Source organism: Pongo pygmaeus, chromosome 3, assembly GCF_028885625.2.
Source record: "Pongo pygmaeus isolate AG05252 chromosome 3, NHGRI_mPonPyg2-v2.0_pri, whole genome shotgun sequence".
NCBI lineage: Eukaryota > Metazoa > Chordata > Mammalia > Primates > Hominidae > Pongo > Pongo pygmaeus.
This window is the reverse complement of record NC_072376.2, coordinates 189,022,240-189,038,333: the sequence shown is the minus strand read 5'-3', so window position 1 is coordinate 189,038,333 and position 16,094 is coordinate 189,022,240. Positions and strand designations below refer to the sequence as shown.

The window sequence follows — 16,094 nt, the reverse complement described above, 5'->3', positions numbered from 1 at the left end:
CTCTAGGACTTCATTTATATGGTTGACCTCATATTATCAGTGCAAATATACTTTCCCATAGTGCTGAAGTTTGAAAAAAAATTAAATTAGATTAACAAAAATATGAATTTCTCCCTTTGTGATCTTCTACAGGGTGTTTTGAATGCTGTATCAAATGCCTGGGAGGCATTCCCTATGCTTCTCTGATTGCCACCATCCTGCTCTACGCGGGTGTTGCCCTGTTCTGTGGCTGCGGTCATGAAGCGCTTTCTGGAACTGTCAACATTCTGCAAACCTACTTTGAGATGGCAAGAACTGCTGGAGACACACTGGATGTTTTTACTATGTAAGTCACTCTAGTATTTCTTGTTATTTTCAGTGCATATGTTTATACTTCTGTGTGTTAAATAAGTAGGGGCCTACAGTTAAATAAGGTGATAATATATATGCAACACCACTGTTAGGGTACACATGATTCAGAAGGGTAATCATGATTCATGATTGCCTTTACAGTCAATAGAAGGCATGTAGCACAGGATCAGAGGCCGACTTAACCAGGGCTCAACCAATGCTTTAAATGTAAAGTTGTATTCAAAATTTGTTTACCATTAAGTGGAATTCTGGCACTTCCCTTGCTCTTCTCATTTGAACAGAGGCTGTTCTATTAGAATAGTGCCAGGTACAAATCTGGCCCTTGCTACTAATTTTAGGAAAATCACCAAAGCTCCATGGGTACTCCCACCTTTAAAAGAAATAAACACAGCCCTGGGTATGGTATCTTACTGTTGCTGCCTCACAGAAATGATGTAAATGTTGTGCAAAGTTCTTACTGTCTTCTGTAAAAGAGTAAATCATAAGAAACCAAGCAACCTTTTTTTTCAAACACCAATTATACTTTTCTCTCATAAAATGTAAAACTCCTAATATCACCGTATTATGATTATGTTAAAATAACTTTTTTAGAAAAGTAACTTAAACAGTCTGAAAATTAAAGTTTGCTGTTGAAATTTCAGCTCCTTCTTGCATAATATAGAGAACAAAGGTTTGGGATTCAATTATAGAAACGTTTATTTCTAAATAAGTTACTAATTCAGATAATTTATTCAGTGATTTTTATGCCCATGAAAAGGAAATAATTTATTACAGTTTGTTTGTAATCCCAGCTGATCATAAACTTGTCTCCTGAGCCCTTATAGCTTTTGTTGTATTTATAACTTCTTGTGTTTATTTCATGCTGTTTGATACCTGTGTTTGTAATGTTCTTCATGTTCCTTTATTTTGTCATTCTAAATAAACACAAGCATTCTTAATGTATATACATTTTTAACTAATATGATGCTTTTAGATTTACAAATCTGAGTGGGTATCTGGATGGTTAGTGTAGCTTTGCTTTTTAATCTTATCATTCCATCTAAAAGAGGTTGATCACAATTCTCATTTATGCAGGGCAATTCCTGTTGAACTGGTATAATTTTAACCTAAGATCCTACTCTGAAAAACACTTGGTCAACCCAGACAACTTTTTAGGTAGAAGACAACTTTTCTCCAACTACAATATCAGGAATATATCATATTGCTAAATTTCTTATACTCCATCAGGTATAGGCAGATTATCTTCAACAAGGTATTTTTCAAAGTAATTTTCATAAATTGTTTTTCATAAAAGTATATTTCAAAGTATTTTTTATAAATATCATAAATTTTTTTTATTTATTAAAGTTACTAATTTCCCCCGAAAATGAAAAGAGAATAGAGTTGTGGGCCAGGTGTGGTGGCTCATGCCTGTAATCCCAGCACTTTGGGAGGCTGAGGTAGGCAGATCACTTGAGGCCAGGAGTTCGAGACCAGCCTAAGCAACATGGTGAAACTCCGTCTCTACTAAAAATGCAAAAATTACCTGGGCATGGTGGCACAAGCCTGTAATCCCAGCTACTAGGGAGACTGAGGTATGAGAATCGCTTGACCTCAGAAGGCAGCTCCAGCCTTCGCAACAGAGTGAAACTCTGTCTAAAAAAATAAAAATAAAAATAAATGAGAATAGAGTTATACATTTCTATCAGGTAACAGAGCAAGAATGCTCTGTTTTGAGGGGTGGGTGGACAACATATACCCCTGGACAGAGTACATAGCAAAATTTTTAGTAAAAGCAAAGCTGAAATATTTGTTTAAATATTTAAAATCTGTTGATACTTAAAACCTAGAGAAAGACGGATAAGAAAATAAGAAATAAAATGAGGAAAATGAGATTGAGAAAACCCAGTTCCCCCCACCCCCCACATATACATGGGGATTAGAAGAATGGAATTGATTAGCTACTAAATTAAGAAGTGAAATTATTATAAAAATATAGTCCATAACTCTGTAGTATCAAGTGAGAGCTTCACCAAGGTCATGACAAATGGGAATGAAGAATTAATAGCAAGTTGAAAGTTGCATATTATATTTCCCAATGTAAATTTATTTTACTAATTAGTTCTGAAAAATTAACATTATCCATTAAATTGAATCCTTTAAGCATTAGTAGACAGTTTATCAATTTTCATCAAACTAAATACAAACTTATGTATAAAACCAAAATTCAATAGCTATGAAAGCCTTAGATTCAAATAGCATGAATCAACCCTTTAAAGATCATAAGTCATATTCATAATTTGGAATATAATTAAAATGCTTTAGATTATTGCAGGTTAGCTTTTAGAGAGTCTTAAGAAAATGATTGCATGGATATATTTTAATGTGATAAAACTGACATTTTCTAGATTTATCTCAGCCTACCCTGGACAAAATATGTTCTCACTGTGCATTATTTTAAGCCATCACAGATGTCCTTAACATCTACAGATTCTCTCTATGTAAACTACATCCAAATTGCTAAATTTTCTTATAGAATTACAAGTTTGTAAGAAATCATAAGCCTAATGAATGGCAATAGATGCTTATGTACATCTATCAGCAATTATTTGTTAAGATATTTGATATTTAAACAACAAACTTTCATATTTTGTAGAGATCTACTAAAGCTCTAAAGGCAGTGTATGTAGGGGTGAGGGGAGTTTAGAAGAAAGACTGGAGATTATATGCTTAATTTGGTAGTTTTACCTTTGCTCTGTTATATTATGTATTAAATGTGAAATCAATAATGTATGTTTGGAATGGGAAGAATACCATTTTGATTGGAATAAAAGTAAATGTCAAAATTATCTCTCTTTTCATATTTCACATTACTAAAATTCCTTATACAGGCCCTGCAGAGCTAACAAAGTATTTGAGACTCTCTCCCTACCAACAAATAGTTCATGAAAACACAGACGGGAAATATGTACTGTAAACCTCTTAATACGATTAGTGCCAAGTGATAAATTTAAAGATTACATAAAGGTTTCAAGGAGGTAGATATTACTCTATGCAGGGCTGCCTTATGGGGTATCAGAGGAATGGAAAAAGTGCAGGGGAAACAGAAGATGTAAAATAAGCAAACAGAAGGCAGAGGAGGCTGAATGATTCGTTTGCAGGCCATACATCTCCTTGGAAATCAACTAAGGTAGGTTTGGATAAGAATGTGTAAGAGCACAATTGTGGAGAAAAGACTTACCTAATTTTAGTAATTAACAGAGTCTATTTCTTTTCTCCATAGTTCTCATACTTAGTTCAACCAAATTCATCACTCCTACATTATGTACTTGGAAAAGAAGCTTGTTTACTGGATGTGTGAACTAAAAGATAAAACCGGTTGCCCAAGCCCTGAATCTTCCATCTGTGGTCTTCAGGATTTGAGGAGTTACCTACTTCTTTATCTCAGGGACCACAAAATTTCTCTCTCCCTCTCTTTTTCTCTCTCCACTATCTCCCTTCTCTTAAATACATACACTTATCTCAACGTGATCAATATTCCAAGTCCAGAGGCAGACATGAAAGACAACAGCAAACACAATGACGTGTGACTATTCTGTTTCACTAATCACCTGTCCAGAATGCAAACTATACTGACCATAAATGAGCTTGCAAATAATCCTCATTCTTATGTAATCTATATTTTAGACATATAATTCTAAATACCATCAGCCCCTGCCAGTGGGAGCTGGCCTGAAGTCGAGCTCCTAAACTCTTAGCTGATGTCACCCACTATACTGTTTTGTCCCATTACATTTGAGGTGTGGAGACCTCCAGAGAGAGAGAAGAATGTATTTCTCAAAGAATTTATCAAAGATTTTGTTACTCATTTATATAACTCATTTATAGTCATTTATATAACTTTTAGTACCTCTCTGTCTCTTGTCTATTTTGTTCCCCAGAAGCTTTTAATCCCTTAATTTTCAGCTTAGTTTCTCAAATCCAGGTCATTTGTTAGTTCCAAACTGTTTTGATAAGAAGTGTGCAACTTCTTATCCATTAAGAGTTATTTCTACATTCTAATCACAACTTCTGTTGGTTTAGCATTGCCATTTAGGCCCACTCAGCACTCAAAACAGCTCTGCCACTTTCTGCTGTGTGATGAGGAGGACATTTTTTTCTGATACTTGTGATTCAGACTTTCTCTTCTGAGAGCCGTTTGGAAAGGTGTTATTACTGTGCTTCATAAGTCATTTGACAAACTAAGTAAGAAGTGGGGTAGGTATTTTGCTTCTGTGAAGCAGATTCATTTGGGACAATAAAATCTGGAGAGTGGTTAGAAAATTAGATATCACACAGAAATCCAAACCACTAATTTTGCTAAGTGACTTGGCTTTTTGAATAGCTCTCCTAAGGACTGGGCAAGGAACAGTCTTACTCATAAGCATGCCCTCCTGTAGCTTATAAGATAAAGACTGTATTTGGGTGGTCTTCCACAGTGAATATTTTATTTTCAAAATTTTATTGATTTTTTAATTGACTGTAATTTCAAGTTAACACATCAAAAACTGAGTTCACTACATAGTGAATTCTTTAATATTGCATGCACATATAAAATAGTTCCTATTTACCTAAAACAAAATAAATCAGTAAGCTCAGACAAAATAGATATATAGGTTTTGCTCTCAACTAACTTCGTGTGGGTTTACATCTCTAAGTTTGCTTGTAGTTTACGTTTACTCCTGGAAGTTAATGAAGTAGGAAACAGTTGTTAGCAGCTTAATGGATGAGTGTAAGAAGGGAAAACTGTGAATTAATAGCAAGAAAAAACAAGGTTTCATAGGCTAACATGAATCACAGTACTGTGCAAACTACCTGTACTGAACTAGGTTGTTGACAATTAAACCAAATTGCTGAAGAATTCTATTCACAACAATGGTTGAAGATCTGCCAAATTTGTATTGATGTATGATTATTGATTAGTCCTGGGGAGTCAAACATAATGTAAGTCATGACTAGGACTCATGTTAGAAAACCATATTGAATTCCTAACTTTTCAAATAATAATCAAATAGTGTGCATTTCATTAGGCAATATTTCAGCCAGGTTAGTACTCCTCAAATGGGTATTTTAAAAAACCTCAAAACACCAATATGAAATAACAAGAAGAAGCAAACCAAATACTTGAACCATGAGGAATTTAGATAGACAAGGTAGTGTGGTGGATAAGATTTTGGAGCCAAACTCCCCCTAGTTTGTTCCATATTGTATCTGCTTCTTTCTAGCTTTCTTACCTTGGAAAAGTTACTTAACCTCTTTGCCTCAGTAACTCATCCGTAAAAGGGATGTATTAATGCTGCTTACATTCTAGAGTTGTATGACAATAAAATTAGTTGATAATTAGTTGATATTTCAAAACAATAATAACATGGCTGGCACAGAGTAAGCACTATACAAGTGTTTATTATTATGATGTGATAGTGGGGGTGATAGTGGCTATGATAATAATGACATCTACTCTGAAACTGACTCACAGTTTTGATACCTACTTTCATGCTGCCTTAAGTCTGTTTGTCCCTGAACACACCCTAAACAACCAGTTATTGTGAATTATCTCACAATAACTCACTCATTCACTATCTCCAGAGCAGCACTGAGGAGATGGTGCTAAACCATTCATGAGAAACCACCCCTATGATCCAATCACTTCCCATCAGTCCCCACAATGGGGATTATAACTGAATATGAGATTTGAGTGGGGACCAGATCCAAATCATATCATTCTGCCGTAGGCCTCTCCCAAACCTCATGTCCTTCTCAAGTTGCCAAATACAATTATGTTTCCTCAAAGTTCCCCCAAATTCTTGATTCATTCCAGTATTAATTCAAAAATCCAAAGTCCAAAGTCTCATCTGAGATGAGGCAAGTTCCTTTCACCTATGAGCCTATAAAATAAAAAACAAGTCAGTTACTCCCAAGATACAATTGAATTACAGGCATTGGGTAAATACTCCAATTTCAAAAGGGAGAAAAGCTGAAAGAAAGGGGCTATAAGCCCCCATGCAAGTCCAAAATCTAGCAGGGTAGTCATTAAATATTAAAGCTCCATAATAATTTCCTTTGACTTCGTGTCTCACATCTTGGGCACACTGGTGCAAAGGTTGGGCTCCCAAGCCTTTGGGAAGCTTTGCCCCTGTGACTTTTCAGGGTTCAGTCCTTGTGGCTGTTCTCATGGGCTGCTGTTGAATGCCTATGGCTTTTCCAGGCACAAAGTACAAGCTGCTGGTGGATCTACCATTCTGGGGTCTGGAGGATGGTAGCCCTCTTCTCACAGCTGTACTAGCTAGTACCCCGGTGGGGACTCTGTGTGGGATCTCCAACCTCACATTTCCCCTCCATAGTGCTCTAGTAGAGGTTCTCTATGAGAGCTCCAACCCTGAAGCAGGCTTATGCCTGGACATCTAGGCTTTTCCATATATCCTCTGAAATCTAGGCAGAGGCTTCCAAACCTCAACTCTTGCCCTCTGCTCCCCTGCAGGCTTAACACTACAAGGAAAGCTGCCAAGGCTTATGGTTTGCACCCTCTGAAGCCGTGGCCCAAGTTGTATACTTGGGGGTCTTTTAGCCATGGCTGGAGTGGGAGTAGCTGGGATGCAGGAAGCAGTGTCCTGAGGCTGTGCAGAGTAGCATGGACCTCGGGCCAGGCCCTTGAAACCATTCTTTCCTCCTACACCTCTGGGCCTGTGATGGGAGGGGCTGCCACAAAGGTCTCTGAAATGTCTTTGAGGCCTATTCCCCATTGTCTTGGATATTAGCGCTCGGCTTCTTTTTACTTATGTAAATTTCTGCAGCCTGTTTGAATTCCACCACTGAAAATGGGCTTTTCTTTTCTACCACATGGCTAGGCTGAAAATGTTTCACTTGTACGCTCTGCTTCCCCTTTAAATATAAGTTCCATTTTTATGTCCTTTCTTTGGTCGTGCATATGAACATAAGCATGTTAGAAACAGCCAGGTCACATCTTGAATGCTTTGATGCTTAGAAATTTCTTTCACTAGATACCTTAAATCATCATTCTCAAGTTCAAAGTTCCACAGATCCCTAGAGCAGGGACACAATGTGGCCAACCTCTTTGCTAATGCATAACAAAAGTGACCTTTGCTCCAGTTCCCAGTAAGTTCCTCATTTCCATCTGAGAGCTTCTCAGCCTAGACTTCACTGTACATAATCACTATCATCATTTTGGTCACAACAATTTAACAGGTGTCTAGAAAGTTCCAAACTTTCCCTCATCTTCCTGTCTTCTTCTGAGCCCTCCAAACTGTTCCAGTCCTACCAACTACCCAGTTCCAAAGAGATTTCCACATTTTCAGGTATCTTTATAGCAATGTCCCACTCCTTGGTACCAGTTTTTTGTATTAGTCCATTCTCACACTGCTATAAAGAAATAGTTGAAACTGGGTAATTTAGAAAGAAGAGGTTAATTGACTCACAGTTCTGCAGGCTGTACATAAAGCATGATGCTGGCATCTGCTTGGCTTCTAAGGAGGCCTCAGGAAACTCACAATTATGGTGGAAAGCAAAAGGGAAACACGCATATCTTACATGGCCGGAGCAGGAGCAAGAGAGAGTAGGGGGAGGTGCTGCACACTTTTCAACAACCACATCTCACCATAACTCACTCACTCACTTTCACAAGAATAGCACTGAGGGGATAGTGCTAAATTGTTCATGAGAAACTGCCCCTATGATCCAACCACCTCTCACCAGGCTCCACCTCTGACATTAGGGATTACAATTAAACATTAGATTTGGGTGAGGACACAGATCTAAACCATATCATAGCAACTTTAGGGAAACAGATCTATAAATAAGAGCATGATAGTTTCATTCAAATAATATTTGAACTGTTATCAGGTAGAAGAAAACTTGCTTTCTTCTTTATGGTTCTGAAAGAAAGAGACTTAAGCCAAAGTATTTCAATTTATAGAGAAATACTTTCTTTGGCATCACATAAAGAACTTTCCAAAAATCTTTTCAAAAAAGTATACATAGACTACCTTGAAATGAGGTGATTTGCTTATCAATTAAAGTGTTTAGGCAAGGATGGTAATGAACTTGTAGTTCTGAAATGCTTACAATCTGTAATTCACTTAGTCTTGTTAATTCAAGAATAGCTATCTTAGTTCATATTTCACAAATTGAGCAATCATGAATTTCAAGTATGAAAATATATTTTAAAGTGTTTGTATTTATTATACTTCGATAATACTCCTGTTTCCACACGTATATATATATATGTATGTATATGTGTGTATATATATATATATATTTAAGCTAATCTTATGTCTGATTAATCTTTTAATGAATGTACTCATTCAGAAAAAAAAATTAGGTGATAACACATGCCACTCGCTGTGCTCCTCTTTAGAAATGCATAGCAGAGCAAGACAAATTCCTTGTCTTCAAGTGCTGAAATATGAAAAGTATGTGAGCAAAGTGCCATCCACATCAGCTAATCAGATACAAATAAAGAATGGTAGAGTTAGTACTTTAACAGAGTTATAGGTTTCATCAAGCTAAACAAATACAGGGAATTGAGAAGCTGCAGTAATTAATATTATACTATATGGTATTGGCACAGACACAGAAAAATATATAAAATGGAGCAGAATATAAAGGTAAAAAGAGACCCAAGTCCATGTAAATACTCATAAATTCTCATGAAACTATGTTCCTACTTTATATTTTACCAAAATTTTTCAGGTGCATTAAAAATTAGAATTTAAAAGTAAGCTAATTTTTAAAAGCCAGACAACTACATAAATTAGGGTTTTCTTTATCATGGGGTAAGAAGGATACAAGCAATATAATAAATCACAAAAGAAAATATTTATGTATTTGACATACTATAAATTAAAATTGTATTCATTGAAGTGTTATAAAAACATTAAAATGTATTTAAAAAAACTGAGAAAAATATTTGCAGCTTACATGAAAACAGCTCCTAATTTTATAAATGAAAAATTGCTACATCTACAGCAAAATATCTCACTAAAAACAGGGAAAATACAAAAACAGGTATACTAAAAAGTACAAAAGCTTAATAGCTTATAAGCATATTTTCATCCTCACCAGTAAACTCAGAAAAGTAATTTTAAATGATACCATTATTTATAACCTATCAATTTATCAGAAAAAAATAAATTATAATACCTCGCATTAGGAAACAAAGAGAGTTTGTTTGCTTTTTATTAACGCGTCTTCATTTTAGCACAAACTTTCTGGACACCATTTTGACCATATGTACATTAATTTTTTTCTAGGAATTTATCCCAGGGAAGAAATCTAGACTGAGAACAAATATTACATAATATCATCATTATTGCCTTGCTGTTTTTAATAACAAGTTCTAGCTTACCATTGCTGCTACAAAAAAGAATTACCATGAATATGGTTACTTAAAACAAAATGTATTATCTTAGAGTCCTGGAGGTCACAAGTATGAAATGGGTCTTACTGGGCTAACTGAAATGAACTAAAATCAAAGTGTTGGCAGAATTGTGCTCCATCTGGAGGCTCTCAGGGAGAAGCCGTACTCTTGCTTGTCCTGGCTTCCAGAGGCCACCTGCGTCCCTTGGCTCATGGTCCCTGTCCATCTTCAAAGCCAGCAGTGTGGCATCTTCACATCTCACTCTGAACTTGACCCTGTCTCTCTTGCCTCTCTCTTTTACTTTTAAGGATTCTTGTGATTACAATGGGGCTACCCAGGGTACCCAGGGCTATCCAGGGTAATCTCCTCACCTCTATATCATTAATTTAATCACATCTCCAAATCCTTTTTGGCATATGAGATGACGTATTTACAGGTTATGGAGATTAAGATGTGAGCATCATTGGGGCCCTTTTGTCTTCCTACCACTGAACAAAAGTAGACGATTAGTAAAATAGATCATGATATCTTCAAATGACAGAACGTGTCATATCCTAAACATTGTTTAAAAAGGTATATAATAGTCTAAAATATTCATCCTATATTGATTTAAAAGGAAGTTTTCAAAGTGGTATATAGTAAGCGTAGCTTTGTGGAATTAATTAAAATAAATTAAAAACTGGTAGTATAAACAGTGAATAATCTGCATTTTTCTGACATGCTTTTTAAAAGAAATTTACAATGCTTATATATTGCTTTTACAATTAGTAAAACAGTTGTGTAACAAAGTCTGAAAGTCTACATTTAGGAAGGAGGTAAAGTATGTGAATTAATCCCTTAAGAAGTAGGATAATATGGATGGTTGTTTTGGAAGGCAAAAGTAGTGAATGTAAAACTTCTTCACTATTTCTCTATTTGATCTTTCTGTGACTTCATAATCAGTGACTTCTTCATCAGAGGGTTATTTATGCATCTTGTGATATATCGCTGACAAAAATTCATCCTTATGTAGATAAGGAAGAGTTTAATTTTCCTAATTTAATATTTGAAGTTATGTATTCTATTAACTTTATATATTGCATGTTGATAAAAGGACACTTTTGTGACAAAGAAGAGAATTAAGTCAGTAAGATACCTCAGGTTTATTATAGTTTAAATGCTTGACGATTTAAAATTTTGAAATGGATTTTGGAATGTAACATTAGCACATGTCCATCACCACATTGTTTGAAGAAAAACTTTACCGAAGAATATTTGAATGTCAAGGAATTAGCATTCAACTTCAATGAAGTCTATAGCTTGTGACAGGCTGATAATGGCCCCCAATATTATAATCCTTGTAACATCATATGTTACCTTTTATGGCAAAACAGACTTTGAAGTTGTGATTACATTCAGGATCCTGAGGTGAGCAGATCCTCCTGGATTATCTGGATGGGCCCCAAATCCCAACACAAGTGTCCTTATTAGAGGGGAACAGAGAGCCATTTGACCAGAGAAGAAGGCAGTGTTACTCCTAAAACAAGATGCTACCTGCTGGCTTTGAAGAAGCAGAAGGGGCCACTAGCCAAGGAAAGCCCAGAATGGAGTACTCCAAAAGTTGGAAAGTGCAAGGGAAGTTTCTCTGAGTCTTTAGAGGGAGTAGGGCTCTGCCAATACCTTGATGTCAGCCCAGTGAAACTGATTTCAGACTTCTGACCTCCAGAACATAAGAATGTGTCTTTTTTAAAAAGCCACCAAGTTTGTGTTAATTTGATGAAACAGTCACAGGAAATTAACACGTAACTTAGGCTAATTTATTGCAGCATTTCCTGCCAGGTATTTTTACAGAATGTTTGAGTTAAAATTTGAAAAGGTAAAATCAAAAGGTTTATGTTTGCTATAATTGCCACCAATAATTTACAATTATACTTCTAGCATAGATGCCACACCTTGCAGTCTCGTATGTTTTAAGTGAACAAAACATGAATTTGAGATAAATGATGTCAGCAGGTTGGTGGACTGGTAAGTCCCAGCCTTTGTCCCCCATAAAACACCAATTCAACAATAATTTACAGGCCAATACCTTTATGAGATTTCCAGAATCCCCTTAAGAGTTTGCAGTACTCCAGGTGAGCACAAAGCCCGTAATAGCCATGTTGAAACAGGGGACAAGAGCAATCTTCCTTATCCCACATCAGCCCTTCTTCTAAGCTAGCTCACCTCAGCACTGGGAGAAAAAGAGACCAGAAGGGTAGAACACACACCCAGTGCTCCGGCTTTTTGGAAGGTTGTTTGAGGGACTGGTTTCTGTCTCACCTCATTCTAAGCAGTGACAGAACTAGCCTAGTGTGGATACCTGGTGGCCTCTGAGAACATCTCAGTGAAATTAGGAGAAGGCTCACAAACATTGTTCTGCAAACACTGACAGACCCAAAGGGAGAAATTAACAGCGACACAATCATAGTAGGAGATTTCAATACCTCACTTTCAAGAATGGATAGAATATCCAGACAGGAAACACAGACTTAAATTACACCATAGAACAATGGCATAACAGCATGTACAGAACATGCCACCCAATGGAGTAGAGTACATATTCTTTCCAAGTGCAGCTGGAACATTCACCGGGAAATATCATGTCAGCTCATAAAACAAGGCTTAAAAAATTTAAGAGGGTTGAACTTTTATATTTCTACAACTCCATTTACAATAGCGTCAAAAAGAAAAAAAAAACCTAGAAATAAACTTAACCAAGGAGGGAAAATGCTTGTACACTGTCAATTGTAAGACATTCTTGAAAGAAATTAAAGAAGACACAAATAGATGGAAAGACATCCCATATTATGCATTGAAAAACTTAATTTTGTTAAAATGTTCTTATTAACCAAGGCAATTTGTGGATTAATGCTATATTTATCAAAATCACAATGGCATATTTTGCAGAAATAGAGTAAATCCTAAAATTCATATGGAATCACAAAGGGCTCCAAATAGTCAAAACAATCTTGAGAAAGAAGAATAAAAGTGAAACTTCACACTTCTTCACTGCAAAACATTATAAATCGACAGTAAGCAAAACAATCTTGGCCAGGCATTGTGGCTCATGCCTGTTATCCCAGTGCATTTGGAGGCCAAGGCCAAAGAGATCACTTGAGGTCAGGAGTTTGAAACCAGCCTGGGCAACATAGTGAGACCCTATCTCTACAAAAAAAGTAGACTAATTAGCCAGGCGTGGTGGTGCATGCCTGTAGTCCAAGCTACTCAGGAGGCTGAGACAGGAGGATCTCTTGAGCCCAGAAGTTTGAGGCTGTGGTGAGCTATGATCGCACCACTACACTTCAGCCTAGGTGACAGAGTGAGACCCTGTCTCTAAAAAACAAACCAACAAACAAAAAACAGAAAACAACAAAAACCAAGAGTCTGATATGTATGTATGTATGTATGTATTGGTACATAATTATACATATTTGTGGGGTGCATTTGATATTTTGATATAGACTTACAATGTGTAATGTTCTAATCAGTGTAATTAGGATACCGGTTGCCTCAAATTTTTATTTCTTTGTTCTGGAGATGTTTCAAATATTCTTTTCTAGCTATCTTGAAATATACGTAAACTTCTCTACTGTCACTCTACTGTGCTGTTGAATCCTAGAGTCTGGTATTGACATAAAGACAGACATATAAACCACCATAGCACAGTAGACAACCCAGAAATAAACTCAAGCATATACCATCACCGAATTTTCAACAAGAAGGCACAACGACAAATAGGTAGTCTCTTCAATAAAGGATGCTGGAAAAACTGGATATCCATATGCAATATGATGAAATTCAATGCTTATCTTACACCATACACAAAAATAAATTCAAAATGAATTAAACTTTAAATGTAAGACCTGAAATTATAAAACTGCTAGAAGAAAACATAGGAGAAAAGTTCATACCTTTGATCTTGGTGATGATTTCTTGGATATGACACAAAAGTCATAGGTCACAAAAGCAAAAAAAATAGACCAGTGTGACTAGATGGAGCTAAAAAGCTTCTGTGCAGAAAAGGAAACAGTCAACAGAGTGAAAGGGCAGCCTACAGAATGAGATAAAATATTTACAAACTGCTTATCTGGTAAGGAATTAATATCCAAAATATATAAGTAACTCCTACAACTCAATAGCAAAAAAACAAAAACAAAAATATCCAATTAAAAAATAGGCAAATGAGGACTTGAATAGGTATTTCTCCAAAGAAGACTTAGAATTGGACAACAGGTATATGAAAAGATGTTCCAAATCACTAACCATCTGGGAAATGCAAATCAAAACCATAATGAGCTGTCACCTCACACTTATTAGGATGCCCATTACAAACAACAAAATAAGACAGAAAATAACAAGTGTGGGTGAGTATGGGAATAAATTGGAACCCTAGTGTGCACTGATGCTAAGAATGTAAAATTGTGCAACCGCTATGGAAAACAGTTTGGCAGTTCCTTGGAAAATTAAAATTAGCAATGCTATGTGATCTAGCAATCCCATTTCCGGGTATTAATACAAAAGAGTTCATATCAGGATCTTGAAGAGATACATATACTGTCAAGTTTACTGCAGCATAATTCACAGTAATCAAGATGTGGAAACAGACTAAATGTACATGGATAGATGAATGCATAAAGAAAATACAGTATATACATACAGTGTAATCTTATTTGGCCACAAAAATGGAGGAAACCCTGTCATTATGACACTAGATGGAAGAAGTTCAAGGACATTACACTAAGTAAAATAAGCCAGTCACAGAAGGATAGTGCTGCACGATTTTATTTGTATGAACTATCTAAAATGGTCAAAAGTATAAAAGCAAAAGATAGAATGGTGGTTGTCACGGCTGTGGCCTGGGGAAAATGAGGAGTGGCTGTTCATGAGTATGGAGTTTCAGTCTTGTAAGATGAAAACATTTGAATGATCTGCTATACAACGTTGTGCTTATACTTGACAATGCTGTATTGTACACTTAAAAATATGTTGAGAGTAAATCCCATATTATGTGTTATTTACTGCAATAAAAAATAATGAAACATGACTTTTCTTTATCACAACCCTAAACATTCTAAAGTAGCTTCAATATAGCCTGCAAAATTGCGGATACTCTGTTCTGAAGTCTGGTAGAGAAGCAACTGGAACCATCCACTTCAATATATCTATACCCTAGACTAGAAAAGCTACTCATTTTTACTCAGGAATGTTTGGTTTTCAGTGCTTAGGAAGAAGCAGCCATTTCTTACTTTTTAAAATCGCCATTTTCCAGCTCTAAAGAAATATTGCATACTCTAGCAACTTGTGTGTCAAACCACTGTGTTCTAATAAATGACTTGTAACATACAAGTGCGTTAGACAATGTCAGAATTTGTTTCAAGCAATCTTTACATACAGAACAAAAAAGATGTAATAATTAATTAGTCACCTATATTAGTTCACTGTGACTGCCATAACATATAGCCACAAACTGTTGGCTTAAAACAGCAGAAATGTATTTTCTCATAGTTGGAGAGGCCAGACACCGGAAGTCAAGGCGTCAGCAGGGGTGGCCTCTTTCCGGAGATTGGTAGGGGAAGTTCTACTCCTTGCTTGTTCCTGGCTCTGGTGGTTGCGGGCCTTTCTTGGCTTGGGGCCACAGCACTCTAATCTCTGCCTCCGTCTTCACATTACCTTCTTTTCTTCTGTGTGTCTCTCAGAACCCCCTCCCTGTATCTCATAAGGAAACATGAGCTTGCATTGAGGACCCACCTGCATAATGCAGAATAAGCTTCTCCTCTCAAGATTTTCAATCACAATTTATGCCATGAAAGTTAATATTCACTCCTTTGCCATATTAAGTAATATTCATAGGTGTCAGGGATTAGGAATTATTTGCTTGGTGCAAAGTTATTGCAGTTTTGCCATTGAAAGTAATGGCTAAAACTGCAATTACTTTTGCACCAATCTAAATAAATGTATGAAGCGGGGTTTTTTATAGCTGACCACAGTAATCAAGGTTCATTTTCGCTCTTGCAATAATTGCTGCCTGTGACAACTTTTTGTAAGAATTGAAATGTTAGAAACTTTTGGAAATGCACGAACAAAGTAAGCATGCCTGTGTAGTTTTACTGGAGGCACATCTGATTTCCTGCTTTTTGCCATGAGAAGAATCCACGTGAGCATAAGCAGCATCTTGGAACACTGGAATATGCGGACGAGACAAAAAGAAAGCATATTTCTAAGTTGAAAGGAGGGACTAGAGCCCATTCCTGAAACAAAAACAAATGCATGCATGCACACACACACACACACACACACACACACACACACACACACACACACAGTTTTAATGATC

General features: G+C 36.3%; 1 protein-coding gene across 2 annotated transcripts in view; it reads left to right on the top strand.

Annotated features, from left to right (window-relative positions):
- The window catches only part of GPM6A (glycoprotein M6A), a 370,006-nt gene that overhangs the window by 301,201 nt on the left and 52,711 nt on the right, over nucleotides 1–16,094 (top strand). For both annotated transcript variants that reach the window (XM_054485714.2, XM_054485713.2), the window contains exon 2: nucleotides 133–325. In XM_054485714.2, the coding sequence (XP_054341689.1) occupies nucleotides 133–325 (193 nt within the window). The remainder of the gene's footprint in view (nucleotides 1–132; nucleotides 326–16,094) is intronic.